Raw genomic sequence first — 19,066 nt, 5'->3', positions numbered from 1 at the left:
CTGCGCAGGAGGAAAAGAACACGTGGCAAGAAGGGACTCACACAGGAGGAGGTGAGCCTAGGGATTGTGAGAGGCAGAGGCTATAAAATAGATAGGAGTCCCCTCATTTTGGATCATTCAGTTATGTGCATTTTGAGCTAGTCGTTTTGACTTCTGAGCACGCTGGCTGTTTAGCTAGTCTGCAACACTGTTTAGTGCATTGAGTGTCTCTGTTCGGAGATCTCACCCTTAGCCCCGGGGGACTTCGAGTGCCTGATCGGGCAAGGTATTTCCTTTGGTGTTTCAACAGTAGTTTCATCAACATTCTAGCAGCAGTTTTAGCAGTGTTTTGGAGGACTACGCAACACTAGGAGAGGGATGTAATTCTGTTTGGTTGTTGTGCTGGATTGGGGTCTTGCAGGTGGATTTTTACTGGGAGATTGAGTAGGGGTCTGCACTTGTCTCATTGGAGGATTTTGGCAGGGTTTTAGGCAGTGTTCTAGGTAGAGTTTAGAGGGGTTTTCTTCAGTGGCATGTAGGGCATCGAGGAGCTGCGCAGAACCCTAAGGGGTTGTTTTTCGGGGGTCGGCCATTCCAGGAAAGATTTTTGGGTTTTTCTGGGTTTCTTGAGTAGAGCCCAAATCCAGAGTTTCAGCTTCTTCCGAGGAGGGAGCAGCCCCAAATCATCACTTTTTTCCTAGTAGCAGCATCATCCACGCAGAGAGGCCATTTTTGTCATTCTGAGAGTATTTCTTCACTTGCCTTGTGCAAGTCGACGTGCCATCTGTCTGTTCACCTCTTGTACTAAGTTTATTGCTCAGTATAATAAAATGGCTTAGCATTTTCTCGCTGCATTTCTCGTGTATCTGCTTATATTTCGGGTTTACATTATTATATGTTGTTCCACTGTTATTTTATCACTTCTGGGTTATTATATCAGTTGCACATATTTGGTTGGGATTTTTGCTGGGGTTTGAGGAATATTCCGGTTAGGGATACTATAGTGGTATCAGAGCATAGATCTGGCTCAGCCTGTGGAGCTAACAATCTATGACACCAGGGGAAAATCCCTACATTTGTTACAGAGGTAGGAGGTACAGAGACATTGGACGTAGGTTGGAGAATACCTACGGGGAGGGAGACTGTGTTCCTGTAGTGGACACTGAACAGGAGGAGCCTGTGGCAGACGCAGAACAGAGAGAGCCAGTAGTGGACGCAGAATAGATGGCTGACAAGGACGGGAAGAGATTTGCGGATATGCTCCTCAAATTAATGCAGGATCTGTCGAGGCAGATTGAGGTGATGGGGCCGAGATTCACGGCAGTAGAGGCCAGACAGCAAGAGAGCCCACGAGTTTTTCAGATTGGTGAGGGATCAGGTGCATCCCATCACTTGCCAGAGCAGCGTGATACTGCGCAGCAAGTGGCCTCACATGCCCCTACACACTTTACGATGCCCACTTTCTTAGGAGCAGACATGGGGGTCGTAGCCTAGCAAGAGGTAGAACTCGGACATATGGGTGATTATTTTGTAAGTACCAGGCCTATGGGCAGGAGTTCAGGGAAGCCCTCTCATTCAGAGATTTTGTTCAGCTCTAGTGGGATAGCAGACCCCGCGACCATCACAGAGGGTACCGGCATTACCATGATGGCGATACCCATCGTGCAGCGAGTAGGTTCCACTTGCCTACGTTTGATGGCTCATCAAATAGTTCGGCAAAGTCTTGGGTGGAGAAGCTGGACATTTATTTCCAGCTTAACCAGATGTCGGAGGCAGAGGCCATCAAGGTGGCAACATTGCATTTGGATGGCGAGGCCCAGGATTGGTGGTTTCATGGGATGGTTACACTGGGGCACTCCACAATGATGACATATGCCGAGTTTACTAGGCGACTGATGGAGCGATTTGATTGGAGGGATCCAGAGCAGCATTTCATTGAGCTGACGAGGCTCAAACAGACAGGGAGCCTAGAGACCTACATTGTAGATTTCTTGAGGGTCTCTATGATGGTGCCAGACCTGTCCACGGCATGGAGGATCTATATGTATGTTGAGGGGTTAGCAGAGCCACTTCGACGTTTAGTCCGATCCACTAAACCAGCCATACTCCAGGATGCTATCAGCAGGACCCGGGACTTATAGGATGTCTTACCCAGGACCTAGACACCTTAACCCCAGAGACCGACTTTTCAGTCTAAGGGGAAGGATGTGAGGATTCCTCCTCCAAAGGGGAATCCAAGACAAGTACAGCTTGACGACGATGCCAGGAGGGAGCTGAAGAAGAAGCGGTTGTGCTTCACTTGTCAAGAGCCATGGGCACCAGGACATAGATGTGCTGATGGCAAAGCACATTTTATTGAGGTTTTCTCTGAGAGCAGTGGAGAAGAGGATGACGAGCAGGATGTGGAAGCAGGAGATAGCCATGCCATACAGGGACCTTTGCCACCTCCACCACCAACCATAGTTTTTAAAAATGGCCGTTTCAAAACGGAAACGGCCATGTTGGTCCGTTCCATTGCCCTTCGGAGTGACTCGATACAAAAAACGGCTCGGTTGGCCGAGTCATTGAATGACTCGGCCGAGTCATGGCTGACTCGGCCAACTCGGCTGTTTCCTGTACTGACTCGGCCGAGTCATAAACAGCGGCCTGTAACCCACTAAAACAACGATTTAACATTATTTTAATGAAATTTTAAGGGGTTTGCTGATTGGTTTGGACTTCAAGGTGTTTTATGAATTAGATAATGTTATTTGGGGTCCATTTCCCCCTCCCAAACCCTATTTAACACACTCAAATGCTCTCTACTATTGATATGCTATTCAAATTTCATGGTAATGTTAAATTCTTAAAGTAAAAGTGACATTCTCCTTAATCTTCATTTTCATCCTTTTACTTAAAATTTTAACATTACCATGAAATGACTCAGGATGTTTGAGAGTGGTTTCGGCCTCATTTGATTTCATATGGAGAAAGTAGAATTTTAGATTTCATTCAAAATCCAGCAGACTTATCAGTTTTTCAGGATTTCAGATTGGAGGATTGCAATATTTCCATTGAATTTTGTCATGTATTAGGGTATGGAACTCGTATTTAATCAAGAGCACCAATCCCTCTATGTACCTTGATGTTAGTGACATTGGTTGTCGAACTCCTCTGCGATTCGCTCCCAAACCAGGAGCTTCTAAAAATGTCGCTCCCACTCCCGTTTCACTCCTGCTCCCAAGTAACACAAAGAAGAGAAACCGTTTGGATCAAAAACGGTTAAATGATCTAGTTTATGTCCAATACAACCTCCGGCTCAGATGAAACCATTTGCTGAACAAAAGACCTGATTCAGATCCCATCGTGTTGAAAGACAATGATCCAACATTAGATTGGGTAGTGGAGAGTCGTCCAGCAGAGTTTGATCCTGATGAGGATCTTGATTTAGATTTAGATATCGAGACATCAGTTGAACTTGAACATGTTGTTCAGTTGAATGCAGATCCCAATCCACCAGCCTCAGTCTCACAGCCAGCAAGGACTCCAGTTGTAGGTGCTTCTCTGCTCAACCACAACAGAAGCACAGCCGCATATCTACTCTATCTCAGCTTGCATCTGCTGCAGTTGCACAGCCTGCTAGTGGTACCACTTCTACAGCTGCAGCTGGAGATGATGATGATGATGAGGAGCCATGGGGCCCCCTGTCTGACTCTGATGATGATCCAGAGATTGATCGACATGATCTTGGCTCCTCTGGCAGTAGCTACTAGCCAGTAGCTGTAGTACTAGAACTGGAGTCTGGTCACAGTTTACTTTTGTTGTAGAGGCCATTTCTAGCCTCCTTGGTTATGTGTTTTTTGTTTTGAGTCTTTGATCATGTATGACAGTTGACTATGTATTGCCATTGGGTACCATTTTGATATAATGGATTGGTTCATGAGCCTACTTTGATCATATGTTGTCTTCCATCTATATTATAATGCTGTGTGTTTGGAAACATGAATGAAAATCTTTAAAATTATGTTTTTTTATAAAAAAAATAAATATTTAAAGTATTTTTTACGACGACCGAGTCATTGAAATCGAGCCGGCCAAGTCATTACTGTTTTGGAGTCGGAGTCGGAGTTTTAAAACTATGCCACCAATAGCAGGCGGTGAATCTTTTGCACCCACCGGAGGGGCCCTTGCAGCGTTGTAGGGAGTTCCCAAGTATCTGACGTTGTGCGTACGAGGGAGAGTGCATGGCCAACGCGTATCAGTTTTGGTTAACAGTGGGGCAACCCACAACTTCATCGATGCACAGATGGTTGAGCGGAGAGGTATTCAGACAAAGAGTTTCGATGGGTTTTCAGTATTGGTCCTAGGAGATCAGACCATGACGTGTGCTCGTTATGTTCCAGAGCTTTCAGTGACGATGGGTACCTACACATTGACTGACCACTTTTTCGTGGTGGATATTCCAGACACCAACATGATACTGGGTGTTCAGTGGCTTATTACTCTAGGGAAGGTCACGACGGATTGGAAGACCCTGAGATGGAGTGGGATGATGAGAAGACAGGGAGGCATGAGAAGATACAGGGACAGCACAAATATCCGCCTCAGACTATGTCGGCCCATCGAATGGAGGCAGTCTTCTAGAAGGGAGACATAGAGTGGGCAGTGGAGCTGCGCGCATCAGAGGCAGGACCTACAGGCAGACGGTACATCTAGAGATCCAGTCCATCCTTAATCGATATGCCATAGTGTTTGGAGAGATTCCACTAGGACAGCCACCAGATCGGGGGTTTGAGCACATTATCGAGCTGGAGCAGGGCATCCAGGCAGTGATCACCACCCCCTATAGGCAACCCAAGGCCTATCGGGACGAGATTGAGCGAGCTATCGAGGAGTAGCTGGCACTTGGGCACATTCGTCTGAGCACGAGTCCTTTTGCTTCTTCTGTGGTGTTGGTGAAGAAGAAGGACGGTACATTGAGGATGTGCATTGACTATAGGGCCCTGAACAAGAAGACTCTGAAGAACAGGTACCCCATACCCAGGATCGATGAGTTGATGGACAAGTTGAAGGGAGCATGATTCTTCTCAAAGATTGGTTTGAGATCGGGGACCATCAGATTCGCGTGAGGGAGCAGGATATTCCCAAGATCGCCTTCAGGTGTCACTATGGGCACTTTGAGTTCTTGGTGATGCCTTTTGGGCTAACCAACGCCCCAGCTACATTTCAGTCCTGCATGAATCACATCTTCCGTAGTCATTTGAGGAAGTTTGTGTTGGTATTCTTCGATGATATTCTCATTTATAGCAGGACTTGGGAGGAGCATCTCCAGCACATTGAGACAGAATTGTGTATCTTACAGGAGCAATAGTTCTATGCCAAACTCTCCAAGTGTGAGTTTTGGTTGACGGAGATGTTGTATCTGGGACACATCATAGGGGTGGACGGAGTGAGGGTCCACGAGGAGAAGATCAGGGCCATTAGGGAATGGCCAGAGCTGAGAAACGTGATGAACTTCGAGGATTCATTGGCATTTGCACTTACTACCGGAAGTTCGTCAAAGGTTTCTCACCGCTTGTTGCACCCCTGACAGATTTGACGAAGAAGGGGGCATTTAGTTGGTCCGATACAGCGCAGCGGGCCTTTGACAGGCTCAAGGAGGTTATGAGCGACTGCCCAGTGCTTGCGTTGCCAGATTTTACGCAGTCATTTGTCTTGGAGTGTGATGCGTCGGGGGAGGGGATCGACGCAGTATTGATGCAAGGAGGTCATCCTATAGCATTTGAGCATCGAAAGCTCCTTTCGCACGAGAGGTTGTTTCCATATACGACAAGGAGATGTTAGCCATCATGCATGCATTAGCTAAGTACGGGCTTTATTTGGTAGGCAACAGGTTCAGGGTGAGGACTGATCACAACAGCCTCAAGTTTTTTTTGGAGCAGAAGCAGCTACAGGAGAGGCACTAGAAGTGGATCAGTAAGATCCAAGCATATGACTTTGATATTGAGTATGTCAAGGGCAAGAACAACGTGGTAGCAGATGCCCTTTCACGTAGACCAACCACGTTGCCTCTTATGAGCTTGGATATAGATTGGAGGGCTCGACTCTTAGTAGAGTACTCCAAGGACAGGTTTGCGTGTGAGGTTATGGATGGGCAGGTGGCAAATGACAGACACAGGGTGATCGATGAGATCATCTATTACAGGGACCGGATATTCTTGACTGAGGGGTCTCAGCTCAAGAAGAAGGTACTCCAGGCATTACACGATTCACCTTTGGCAGGACATTAGGAGTTTACCAAAACCTACAGGGCCATTAGAGAGAGGTTCTCATGGAAGGGCCTCAAGGAGGACATGCTCCAGCACATCCGAGAGTGCGATGTTTGCCAGAGGAACAAGGGAGAGATGAGCCATCCTGCGGGTTTATTACAGCCTCTTCCCATTCTGAAGGGGAAATGGGAGAGCATTTCGATGGACTTCATCACAGGGTTGCCCACGGTACAGGGCAAGGATTGTATCTTTGTCATCATTGATCGACTGACGAAGTACGCACATTTCTTTGCCATATCCGCACACTATACGGCAGCATAGGTGGCCGAGCTGTTCTTTAGGGAGATCTTCAGGCTACATGGTCTTCCTAAGACCATCGTCAGTGACAGGAACAGCAGTTTCATGGGCGGGTTTTGGCAAGAGCTTTTCCGATTGGTGGGGACGGAGTTAACACCGAGTACCAGCTATCGCCCACAGACGGATGGGCAGACGAGATAGTTAACAAGTGGCTGGAGGGCTACTTGCATAACTATGTCAGTGGGCAGCAACGAGCATGGCTGAAGTGGCTGCATCTGGGGGAGTACTGCTACAATACTTCACATCACATGTCCATTGGTATGTCACCATTCTATGCCTTATATGGGTATCATCCTTTATCTTTTGTCGACGTGATGTTTGGTGATAGCAGGGCTCCTAGAGCCAAGATTTGGATCCAAGAGAGTCAGGATATCCTCCGAGCTCTCAAGGATAACATGGCTACAACGCAGAACCAGCAGAAGTTGTATGCCGACAGGGGTCGAGTGGAGAGGCAGTTTGAGGTAGGGGACATGGTCTACCTACGATTACAGCCATACCGACAGTCATCACTGAAGCAGAAGGGGGCTGAGAAGCTCAAGCCCCACTTTTATGGGCCATACAGGGTGATACGCAGGATTGGACAGGTTGCATATGAGTTGGAGCTGCCCCAAGGCAGCAAGATTCATAACATTTTTCATGTATCATGCCTGAAGAAGGCATTGGGGCAGCAGGTGACCGTGACAGATGAGCTACCACCCATGGATGATGAGGGGCATTTGGTATTGCAGCCGGAGGCTATCATTGACGCTAGGGAGAGGCAGCTGCAGAGCAGGATGGTCAGGGAATTCTTGGTGAGGTGGAAGAATTTGCCGGATGAGGATGCCACTTGGGAGAGTGAGAAGATCTTTCATCATCTATCAATTCAGTTGCTTGAGGACAAGCAACATTTTCCTGGGGAGACTGTAATATTCCTAATTAGCTATGGCTAATTGGAATATTCGATTTTGTTTAATTTTTTCCTTTGTAGTTATTTGTAAATAAAAAGTGAGGAAGGGGGAACATAACTCACTTTAGAATAAAAAGTCACTTCCTAGGTAGCACAACGTTGTGACTTAAAGGGGAGCCAAGGGAGCCAAAGGGGGATGCAGAAATGGAGCCCACGCAAACACATGGAGGAATTGAGCAGGAGGAAAAGAACACGTGGCAAGAAGGGACTCACGCAGGAGGAGGTGAACCTAGGGATTGTGAGAGGCAGAGGCTATAAAATAGATAGGATCCCCCTCATTTTTTATCATTCAGTTATGTGCATTTTGAGCTAGTCGTTTTGACTTCTAAGCATGTTGGATATTTAGCTAGTGTGTAGCACTATTTAGTGCATTGAGTATCTCCATTCGGAGATCTCACCCTTAGCCCTGGGGGGCTTCGAGTGCTTGCACGTGCAAGGTATTTCCTTTGGTGTTTCAGCAGTAGTTTCATCAGCATTCCAGCAGCAGTTTTAGCAGTGTTTTGGAGGACTGCGCAGCACTAGGAGAGGGACGCAGTTCTGTTTGGTTGTTGTGCTGGATTGGGGTCTTGCAGGTGGATTTTTACTGGGAGATTGAGTATGGGTCCAGCACTTGTCTCATTGGAGGATTTTGGCAGGGTTTCAAGTAGGGTTTTAGGCAGTGTTCCAGGCAGAGTTTAGAGGGGTTTTCTTCAGTGGCAGCGCAGGGCATCAAGGAGCTGCGCAGAACCCCAAGGGGGTGTTTTTTCGGGGGTCAGCCATTCCAGGAAAGCTTTCTGGGTTTTTCTGGGTTTCTTGAGTAGAGCCCGAATCCAGAGTTTCAGCTTCTTCCGAGGAGGGGAGTAGCCCCAAATCATCACTTGTTTCCTAGCAGCAGTAGCAGCACAGCAGCAGCATCCACGTAGAGAGGCCATTTTTGTCATTCTAAGAGTATTTCTTCACTTGCCTTGTGCAAGTCGAGGTGCCATCTATCTGTTCACCTCTTGTACTAAGTTTATTGCTCAATATAATAAAATGGCTTAGCATTTTCTCGCTGCATTTCTTGTGTATCTGCTTATATTTCCGGTTTACATTATTATATGCTGTTCCACTGTTATTTTATCACTTCTGGGTTATTATATCATTTGCACATATTTGGTTGGGATTTTTGCTGGGGTTTGAGGAATATTCCGGGCTAGGGATATTACAGTTGATAATATTTTTATTAGATTCCTCTCATCGAGAGGTGTAGGATTGATATAATGATCATCCGATTCGATAAGTATTCATGGAGATATGAATTTATTTTGATTATGGAATTATTATCAAGCCGACCTACAACTCATGTAGGCTCAGAAGCCCAACAGTCGCATTTATTCAAACACCAACTTTGTGTATAAATATAGGAGGACTTTTCCTCATTTGAACTCACTTATCTCATCACATCTCTCTCTCTATTGCGCAGAAAAGAGTCTCTTCTCTACTTGTGCATAAAAGCGTCTCTCTCTCACACATGTGAAGCCAGAAGCTGTTGAACCTGAAGTTGCAACTGCAAATCCAAAGTTTGACTAGCGTTGACCATCATATGTCCTCCTTAGAACTACGTTGTAGGTCCATCTGGATCTCCTCTGGAAGCCGCAACTTTTGGTGGTGGAATCAAGTCAATCCGACAGACGGTTTGCAAGATATTGACTGCCCTAGTTTGAAGGAAGCTGCTGAAACTAAAGCTGCAACTGCAGAAGTAAAGTTTGACTTGCGGGGACTAGAAGATCTCCTCATCTGAACTACGTTATAGGTTCATCTGAACCTCCTCTGAAAGCCGCAACTTTTGGTGGTGGAATCAATTCAATCCGACGGACAGTTTGCAAGATATCGACTGCCCTAGTTTGTAGGAAGCTACTGGAACTGACGCTACAACTGCAGAAGTAAAGTTTGACCTACATGGACTAGAAGATCTCCTCATCTGAACTGCACTGTAGGTTCATCTGAACCTCCTCTGGAAGGTGCAACTTCTGGTGGTGGAATCATGCCAATCCAGTGGTCGGTTTGTGAGATATCGTCTGCCCTGGTTTGATGATGAAGCTGCTCATGCTGATGCTACTGATCTAGGTTTGCTACTGCTGATATAAATCGGATTTATTGTACTATTTCTCTCTGCTGAATTATTGAAGATAAAAGAAGATTTGATCAAAGGGTTTCCCCATAGATTGTGGGGTTTGTCCCTGGCTAGCTGCCAGATCTTGTGTCTCTTGTCTTGGCTTGTTTTCTGTCGATCGTTTAATGTTCTATCTACACTTTACTTTATGTACATGTGATTGCTAATCTGTGGAATATAATAAGAAAAAGAAATAAATTGTTATAAGCATAGAACATACCATATCTTAACAATGAGATCAGTTGAAGACATGCTTCTTTAACTGATTCTCCAAGGTGACTCCTTCACCTATTGTTGTGTTGCATTTCGTCATCATGCTGCACCTTGCTGCACCCCACCGTGCTGCACCATGTTGCACCCATCATCACTATGCTGCATCTCATCATGCTTCATTAGTCATGATTGTACCCATCACTGTATTGCATTATGTGCCATTGCTACACCATGTTGCCATACTGACCTATGTGATGGCTGCACCTTGCTTGCTTGTTGTCCCTTGCTTGCTTGTTGTCCCTAGCATGCTTGTTGTCCTTAGCATGCTTGCTGTTGCATGCTAGCTGTCCCTTACATGCTCGCTGTAACATTGCATGCTTGGCGTATTTGCTGCTAAGTACCATACAATGTCCCAATGTTAGTTAGTTGTCCCTTGCATGCTGCTCTCCTTTGGAACAGATGCTCTAGCTGTTCCGACAGTTCCAGCAGTTCCGACTGTTCCCGACAGTTCCGACAACTCCAGCGGTTCCCAGTAGTTCTCGGAAATTCCGGCTTCTGCCCTTTGCCTCAGCTTTCTCGCCTGTTCCGACAGTTCCGGGCATTTCCGACAGTCCCTGGTAGTCCCTTCGACTAAGTTGATTGTTAGCTCCTCCTGAGTGAAATCACTCCATAGGCAATCCTAATTTGGAAGCTTGTTGTTGAAATTTCTAAGTCTATCCGTTAGAAATTTTCTTTGTATTCTTCTGGTTTATTTCTCCTACTTGTTAATTACCAACAAGTTATTTAACTACATAAACATCCAAATAAACATATACAGTCTCAACCATCTACAGATCAACAGCTGAAAGAAATAGCAAACACACAAGTGACACCGTTATTTTTGGACACTTGTTCCCAGAAAAACCTAATGCGGGAAAATCGATGCAACAATTTTGAGGGTTATATTATTATGCAATATATCGTTGAGTACAACTAGGTGACAAACTGGCTCACTCGACAAAGAAAAATAATCGGCAGTAATACCTCTCTATTCGGAAGCAAGTATTCAGAAAACCTGCCCCAGGAAACCCTCTCCAACAACACTGAAGCACTATGTCAGCCCTCCTGGCCTTTGCGTCAGCCTCAAAACCCTCTACGTCAACCCTCTGAGGCACTGCGCAACCTCTGGGACCGTCTATGTCACTCCTACTGCCCTCTGCGTGGATGACACAGTCCCTCTGGCCTTTGTGCTATCTCTGTTGGGTTCTGCGTGGCTTGCTTTGGCTTCTGCGTCTACCTCTCTGCCTCTACGCTGGTCTCGCAGCACTATCTCTACCTCTCTTTCTAGTACTCACTGCCCTTCGTTGTTGATCACTGATTTGACTTTACTTAGCAACCCTGCTCTAGTAAATCGAATGACTGATCACTCTGGTGTGTTCTCCAACTGACCCTCAAGCCTCCTCTTATACTTTTCTTGTTGGTCCTTCAATGTCGAAATCGAGATTACATCTCTAATTAGTGACTAAGATTAAATTTGGCTTGATCCATGTCTTTTGGAACCTTCTAACCCAGTTTTATATTAATACCACTGTTGATAATATCGGCGATATTCGAAAATATCGCGATATTTTCGGCAAAATATATCGCCGAGAAAATATCGCGATATTTTCTGTTTTGAAAATATCGCGATATTTTCAAATATCGGCAAATATCGGAAAATATCGGCAAAATATCGGCTATATTTAAAAATTTGAAAATTATTTTTTATGCTTGCCGATATTTGCCGATATTTGCCGATATTTTTGCCGATATTGCTAAGATATTTTTTGACCCTTGCCGATATTTTGCCGATACCGATATTTTCACACTGTTAATACCTACTAATATTTTATTTTTACTAAGTTTAGACTTAGGAACTCCATTAAAAATATTAATTATTTTAATATCTCCCAAACCGGTTAGAATTTGCCCAAACCATTTCTGGGTCTTGGAGATCTCTCATGTGCTCTAGCCTCTCCACCAATTTTCATGGCTAGAGCACATCCAATGCTACCCCAAATCAACACTTGTCACGCCCTGAGACCACCTAGGCAAATGCACACCATTCCTTGGTAAATGCATTGAGTGCTATATGCACTAGCTCATCATTTGTTGGATTCTCTCCTACTGTAGCGAGTACATCTCTGATAGACTGAATCCTAATGAGATAGGTGGTTACATCTTCGCCCTTGTTCATCTTGATGATCCTTAGTCTTTTCTTGAGGATCATTTTTCTACTCTTAGACAAATCCTAGTACAACTTGACAATGGCATCCCACATCTCCTTTGTTATTCCCTTTTCTGCAATATGTGGGACGAGATGATCCCTGACTCCATCAAAAATCATCCTCTTGGCTTGGGCGTCATCCCTCCTATACTCGTGAAACTGGATGGGATCTGTTGGCACAACAATAACTACTGTAATGAACTCCTTCAGACATTGCTCATCTAATAGAAAGAGCATCCAAGCCTTCTACATATCAAAGTTGGAGGCTTCATCCATCATGTCTTAATCTCTCTCAATCATGTTGCGGCCATCTCTGGAAAATCTGCGAACTCAATTCAGTTGGAAGAATTAATAAACTAGGTTATGAAGCCCTCGTGTTTTCTCTTCCAAGCCCTGCGTTGATCTACTCCTACAAAACCCTTTTGTGGCAAACTATTGCGCTAAATTTGCACTTTAGTGCATTGGTCTCTCTGATCTACACCAACCTCGCTCTAATATCATGTGAAATTTTGACGATTGTAGCTACTAGTTATTATTCTCCTAACCTATGCAATTTATTTGTCTTTTGTAAAATTATTACGACAAATAACGAACAATCCACTACTGCGAACTTCAAAAATAAAAAGCGTCGCTGAAAATAAAATGTTGGAACTAAGAAAATAATGCACGCACACAATTGATGACTCCAACATTTTTGGACAATCGCCCTTGGAAAAACCTCGAAGGGAAAACCAGTGCAATAGATGAGGGTTTTATTATTATTAATCTTCAACAATTTGAGAGTACAATGATTTGATTGCATGATACTGGCAAAGCTCCAATAAATAATAATCTCCATTGGCAAAATAATATGGAGATACAGAGTCTCCTCTGCAAATCGAACTGCCCTCTCCCAAGCCACTCGCTCTTCTCCCTAGCACTTGTGCATCCTACCAAAAATGCACACTGTAGCTTCGGGATAATTCGCACAACCTCTGGGAAGCCTTCCTTGCAAGTCGTTTTGCCTCCAACAACTCCTCTGACTCACTTGCTCTTTCTCCAAATCATAGATTCGACATTGACAAATTGAAACGAGCTCCTCTGGGCAACTCACATTGGCTAACTAGCTAGTCGCACTAGCTGAATTGGTCTCCTCTGCAAATAAATTCAGCCTCCTCTTCCTGTCACTCGAACATTGGAAAATATGAGGAAATCTTCTCCGGAATCCTACTCCCAAATCTTTTTTGGAACCCCTTTGTCAGTGTCTCCCTCTACTTCAACTGTGCCCTTGTTGAATCACTGCAACTGGGTAAGTTGAACTGCTAGAGTGTCCTGTGTGTTTTCTCCAAACTCCGTCAACTTTCTTTTATAATCTTCTGTTGGGCAACCAACGACCATGATCACATCTCGATCAATGACGAAGATCATCTTGACTCCATCAAGTGACTTTTCCAGAAGTCTCTAGGGAAAAATCAATTTCCCTCAATTAATCTGATTTAATTAACCAATTTTCCTAAGTGAGACTTAGGAAATATTTAATAATTGGTCAATTAATCTAATTGAGGTGTTTCTAAGGCTTTTCTCCTAAATCTAGGTTTTGGAGATTTCGTGTTCCTTAGCCTCTTAGACACCATTGAGACTAGAACACCAGTCTGCTGCTGCCAAAAACTAACAAGAAATACTTCTTTGATTTCTTGTATGAATATATGAACTAGCAGGTGGTATTACTTCAACATGGGCTCAAAGCATGTAGAGGAGAAGCTGAATATTTTGTGGGATGTTCGCAATGCTCCTTGTGGGAAGCAAGTGGCAGTTTATCATATCTGTGACTATTCTTCTATTCTGTTACTGTCACTATGCCATACAAAGTGCATACTGATATCTATATATATAGATATATGTATGCACAAAGGATTACAATGACATTGTTTTTCTATTTAACGAAGGGGTGATAAGTTATGCCTCACGTGAAAGGGTGTGTGTTGGGGGGCGAGACTTATTACATTTTACATTTATTTCGTAATATGATATTTAGTTATATCACATAATTTATATTATTGCCTATTATGTTCATCAACTGCATGTATTATGTTTTATTATTTTAGCAGTTGACTTTTGTTACACTAGAAGAAAGGGAATTTCATTTCTAATCCCATGGAGAAAAAACAGTATTTAAACATTGGATGAAACGTTGTTTTTCTCCAGTCATTGTTGCTTTCTTTATTTTATGAACTTATTCTCCAAGGAACTCTTATTGTCAGTGTCAAGATGTTATTGTGCAACCTAGAGTGCTTATAAACATGAAAAGCTCAGGTGTTGAATTAAAGTATATAGTATATTTCTAGATGTAATAAGCATCTTGGAAACAATATTCATTGCAGATACAAACCATCAACATCCTTGCACATTGATTGAAAAGCCATAACGTCACCCCTTATACTATCTAATTATGACTTTTGCAAATTACATTGCAATCATGCAATTGTATCAATTTGAAAAGCTGGAACTATTATGCGAGTGAAATAATGTATTTTGCTGATATTGGTTCATTTGTGACTTGTTTATATTATTTTTCAGGGTCCAGTCAACTATGTTACTCTGCACTGTGTAGAACCAGGTTTGAGACCATTAGCAATGGCAATGTGTATTGTGTCCATACACATATTTGGTGATGTGCCATCATCTCCCCTTGTGGGCATTCTCCAGGTTTGTTTGATTCACTGTGAATTGGCATTTTTTTAATGTTTCTCGTTCCTCTTACTATTGCGCAACACTATGTTTAACTTGGACATATTGCTTCTTATCAGATTATGCTGATTGACCTCCAAAATATGTATAACTCTTTAGGCCTCCAAAATATGTATAACTCTTTAGAACGTTTGATTAGTGTTCATTAAAACTCTAAAGATTCAAGTTTCTTTGGAATGACTTATTCTATGCAATATACAGTGGATTACTATCAACCACAATGTAGTTTTCACAATGCATACTTTTCTAGATCAATATATTTGACCCATTTTGAAACAAAATTGTTTGTTTGTTTATTACAAGATTGTTTGTTCAACTTCTTTCTATAAAGTACTATTAGTTGTTGTTACCACTCGTACTCATGCTTAGATTTAAAAGTCCTAACCACAACAGGAGAACCTAGAAGCAACTAGAAGGCAAACCATCCACTATTGTCTCGGTGGCCTTGGCCCACACTTTAGACTGAGGGATCCTAGTGTAGGGGGTTGTCCCTAAGATCTATCTAGCTAAATCACGTAGAATGGGGAGGGTTCAATAGCTAGAATTGACAACGAAATCTAGAAACCAATAACAAATTTGCATTTAAAGATAAAATAAAAATTGAGTGTGCAAATTACTTATTAGATCACTTAAAAATTAAAATTGACATAAGTTCCAAATAATTTATGAGTTATGCACATGTTTTTGTATAAGAGTACTGGAAAAGACTTAAATGAGTGTGATAATTGTTAAATCTCTAATACTAGATCCGATTTATTTATACCTCAACAATTATTTTATACAAAGCGTGAAATTTCTGCTACCCAGAAGGTCGTAATAACCCAGTTTATTATTCCTATTACTCATACACAGCAAATTTAAATCTTTAGCTGGAGTAATGAATAAAAACATAAATAGCACAATTCACCAAAAAAAAATTGCAGTGGAATACATGAGAAACCATTCACACAAATGACACAAATATTTTTGGACAAATGTCCTTGGAAAAACCCCAATGTGGGGAAAACCACTCTTCAGTCGGAGCGTTTTATTATTATCTTCAGCAGATCTGCTATTAGGAAATTACATAAACTGTTACAACAAGACTCCGACAAATTTATCTTCCCCACTGCTGATCAAATCAAACTAGGAAAACCCACGACTTCCCTTCTACAAATCACACTGCCTCTCGACAACTCGCACCACCTCGCCAACAATTCACACTGCTTCCTGGCTAATTTGCACAACCTCCTGGAAAACTGGCGTTGACTCTGGAAAACTCGCACAACCTTTGTAAACTCATTCTGGGAACTTGCACTACCTCCAACAACTCGCGCTGGCTGATCTACCAATTCACATTCGCACTGCCTCTGGAAAATAACTTGGCCTTCTCTACAAACATTAAATTGGCTAGCAAAACTCCCTATAAAACTCGTAAGCTAGAAGTTTTCTTGGATGAAGAATAAACACTGCAAAAGTTTCCTCAATTACTGTTGTCGAAACCCTCTCGGTGTCTCACTGAAAGCTCACCTAACTCAACTCACTCTATGTTAATGGCCAAGATCAACTTAGAAACTTTCTACAAGCTTCTAGAGGCAAATCCATTGGATTTTTGTTGTTATGGTTGATCTTCATATTTTATTGTTATAACTAATCTTATTCACACCTTTTTGACTTCTTATTTTAATTTTCAAATAACGTTCAACAAACTTCCCTTCCCTTCTCTGATATTTCATTTAAACCTTATATAATTTTGAATAATTTTCCCAACTCTACCTCTTCCTAATATTAATAATAATAATTTCTAATTAATTATTTTAATATTTAACCAAATATTTTAATTCTAATTTAATCCTAATCCAATAATTTATTTCTTATTCTTACAACTGACCCTTTTATTCGTTTATTCTTATTTGACTAATTATATTCTCAATAACGTTCACAAAAATCCCCTAAAGGTCAGATCTTTTATCTATTTACGTGTGATCTAGCCTCTTCGTATCGATTATATAGCTTTCTATCCCTAAATGGGTGAAGTGTTTACCCGAAATATTGGGCACTCCAATGATACTGTGTAGTATTATTCCAGAACAAACTCGCATCAAGAAAATTATGAATGTGGAAACCTACATAATAAAATATAAGACATGTTCTTCATGTCGTTTTCAAAAGAATAACTTTGAATTTTTCAATTTGAATTTTTTGCTCCAAAAAGGTCAAGTCGACCTAGCTTGTTGTGACACCCATTCAGCCTCCCAGAATCTATATATAAGGCATTCGACCTCCTCCTCTTGGCACCATTCGATCTCACACACAAGGCATAGTATCTTCTGATGTAAGTGAAGGAGAAAAGGACAAGAAGGACAAAGATGAATCCAACATCTTCTCTCTCCATTTGACCTCGCACGTGTGTACTTTATCTCTTTGTTGACTTTTCATGTGTGGCATAGTTTCGGGGCATATTTGAGCAACAAGTTTGAGTTTTTCTGGGTGCAGAATGAGGCCAAAATCTGGCCTTAGTAGAGTAGATCAGGCCGAGTCTATTAGGCAGATAAGAAAACAGTTTGACCAGGTTTGACCTGAGTACTCTTGCTGGCCTGTTTGACTTTATTTTGACTGGAAAATATCAGCTATATCTCTCTCTGAATTGAATAATTTCTCTAAGGAAAAGGTTGTTGGGCTTTTCCCCCAAGTGGGTTTTCCCATGGTAATTCTTGTGTTGTTTTTGTGCACCATTGTTTCATTGTGATCTATATTGTTCTGCTGCTTTTTATGGTTGAATTTATAAACTATAATTGCTTAATGATTTACTGGAAGTGCTAAAGATAATCGCCATATCATTGTAAGTAGTTTTCAGTTTCAGAAATAAGTGTTTGTATCTATTGTACTTGAAAAATCAACATGGTATCAGAGCTTTGGTAAAGGTAAGCTTTTGAAATCATAATTTTGCAAATTTAATGTTTGGACCAGATCTATGACCATGGGTTACTATACTAAGACAGAGGGTGTTAGAAATTTCAGGGCATGGAAGACAAGGATTGATCTTATTCTTGCAGAAAATGATTTTTGGATCGTGTAAGGGGCAAAGAACCACAAGATGATAAAGGGAAAAGTAGATACAAGAAGAATGAAATCATAGTCATGAGAATTATTGTAGAGTCCATCAGAGATCATCTAATTCCATATGTTTTAGGTTTGGATTTTTCAAAGAAAATGTATGATGTCCTAATTGGATTGTACACCTCAAATAACATTGATCAGAAAATGAGTTTGAAGAATGAACTTCGTGATGTTAAAATGACAAAGACTGATACATTGGCTTCATATATTATGAGGAACTCCTAATTGAGATCAACTCCAAGCTATTGATGAAGTTATTCTTGATTCATAACTTGTGACTACAACAATTAATGGATTTCCTTACTCATGGGTTTTGTTTGCATCTAGTATTGTGGCAAAAAGGAAGTTCCAAGTTTTGAGGAATTATGGACCTCATGTACTAAAAAAGAGACCAGATTGATATTGTTACCACAAAATCTAGCAAGCCCTAAGGAGGGAAAGCCTATAGGACAATGAGCTAGACAAAGTGTCGCTTTCTCTTTATGGACTTTCACCAATGGAAGGAGTCTTGGTAGGATGGATAATCACCTCTGATAAATATTCAAGGGTTTGTGGTGCTAGGTGATGAGGTAGGACCTCTCAAGGGAAGCTTTATGTGGTAATATGACACTTCTAAAGGTTCTTTGCTCCCTCTAAGAGACCTAGAAAGGACTTGTGCAAGATCAAGGGTTTTGTGAATTAATGTGGACAAAGGTACTCCTAAGATCAAGGTAAGGAGGAGAAAGGAATTCTTATGATTTACTTCTATGAAAATTCCTTGATTGCAATTAACTAGATATTTATCTCCTAACTGTTCTTAGTTTATTTGTTATTATGCAAATATCGATAAACTCACAATTGCAATCTTCACCAAAATAAAATATGTTGCAAAAGATAAAATATTGGAATTGAGAAATAGATGCACACACACAATAAAAATCGACACCTATATTTTTGGACTAATAGTCCTTGGGAAAATCACTGCAACAGATGAGGGTTTATTTTATTATTATGCAACAATAAAAATCTGAGTACAGTATCTGCATGCCCAACTGGCAATCCTCTAGCAAATATTCTCGCAAAATAATTAGGAGAAAATTCTCCCTCTGACAAACAACTCGGCCTCCCTCTGGCATGCTCGC

At 42.0% G+C, this 19,066-nt stretch overlaps 1 protein-coding gene across 1 annotated transcript in view; it reads left to right on the top strand.

The window, feature by feature from the left end:
* The first annotated feature begins 14,673 nt into the window (after positions 1 to 14,673).
* Positions 14,674 to 19,066, top strand: part of LOC149261986 (putative sphingolipid transporter spinster homolog 2) — a 58,591-nt gene continuing 54,198 nt past the window's right edge. Inside the window, exon 1 of the mRNA XM_089382900.1 lies at positions 14,674 to 14,804. Coding sequence (XP_089239026.1) covers positions 14,733 to 14,804 — 72 coding nt within the window. The 5' untranslated portion in view covers positions 14,674 to 14,732. The remainder of the gene's footprint in view (positions 14,805 to 19,066) is intronic.

The sequence above is a fragment of the Pinus tabuliformis genome, chromosome 6 (assembly GCF_031772625.1).
Source record: "Pinus tabuliformis cultivar Carrire ecotype Pingquan chromosome 6, CPIR1, whole genome shotgun sequence".
Classification (NCBI taxonomy): Eukaryota; Viridiplantae; Streptophyta; class Pinopsida; order Pinales; family Pinaceae; genus Pinus; species Pinus tabuliformis.
The sequence above is the reverse complement of the archived record's forward strand: the minus strand, read 5'-3'. Positions and strand labels throughout refer to the sequence as shown.